Source organism: Penaeus monodon, chromosome 32 (genome assembly GCF_015228065.2).
Source record: "Penaeus monodon isolate SGIC_2016 chromosome 32, NSTDA_Pmon_1, whole genome shotgun sequence".
NCBI lineage: Eukaryota > Metazoa > Arthropoda > Malacostraca > Decapoda > Penaeidae > Penaeus > Penaeus monodon.
The window spans coordinates 28,029,193-28,029,912 of record NC_051417.1 but is presented as its reverse complement, the minus strand read 5'-3'; the positions used below and the strand labels follow the sequence as shown (position 1 = coordinate 28,029,912).

Genomic DNA, 720 nt, shown 5'->3' with positions numbered 1-720 from the left:
GAACCAAAATGCTACTTACTTATTACTATAACCTCAAATACACATCCTGATATTTTATAATCATTACATCTTACATTTTATCAGTCAATCAAACATGAAAATAAAATGATTCAAATACTGTTTAATGTTAACCGTTCCACATAATCTTTATCAAACACTACTTTGGTCTAGGAAAAATATTCATTCTACATGAAATTCATCAGTAACTCTATTTCTATTAATTTATAAATCATCTATGAAATCATAGGCAGTACAATATTGGCTTCTTTCATTTCATACATGAGCATCAAAGCATAATTAAGTATGTTTCTCTTACCTTCCATATTTATGTTTCCTAAGCATCAAAAATGCAATGATACTGGCCACAATATGAATGAACAGCATAGAGAAGAATCCCCACAGAAATATCTCCTTCCACAACTCCGGGAAGAGTATGAGTTTCTTTCCAGCTCGGGAATCTTGGATTTCGGCATTATCGTGCTGGGTGCTGTAGGCTACCACGGCCTCAGCCCCCCCAGGGACTCCAACAGACTGACACCAAAGTATGAGCGCTGTGACAGTCTGTAACACTACCTCACCAGGACACCAACCCTTAGGGTACATTTTCCTTTTCCTACATTCTAGGACCTGCAAAAAAGGAATGCACTGTATCAACTTCTGCAAGAATACAAAACAAATATAATAAATAGAGACAAACCCTAATATGTGTCAATTTGTCAG

General features: G+C 36.0%; 1 protein-coding gene across 1 annotated transcript in view; it reads right to left on the bottom strand.

The window, feature by feature from the left end:
* Window positions 1-720, bottom strand: part of LOC119593782 (transmembrane protein 170B-like) — a 12,225-nt gene that overhangs the window by 5,558 nt on the left and 5,947 nt on the right. Inside the window, exon 2 of the mRNA XM_037942805.1 lies at window positions 317-627. Within this exon, the coding sequence (XP_037798733.1) occupies window positions 317-603 (287 nt within the window). The 5' untranslated portion in view covers window positions 604-627. The remainder of the gene's footprint in view (window positions 1-316; window positions 628-720) is intronic.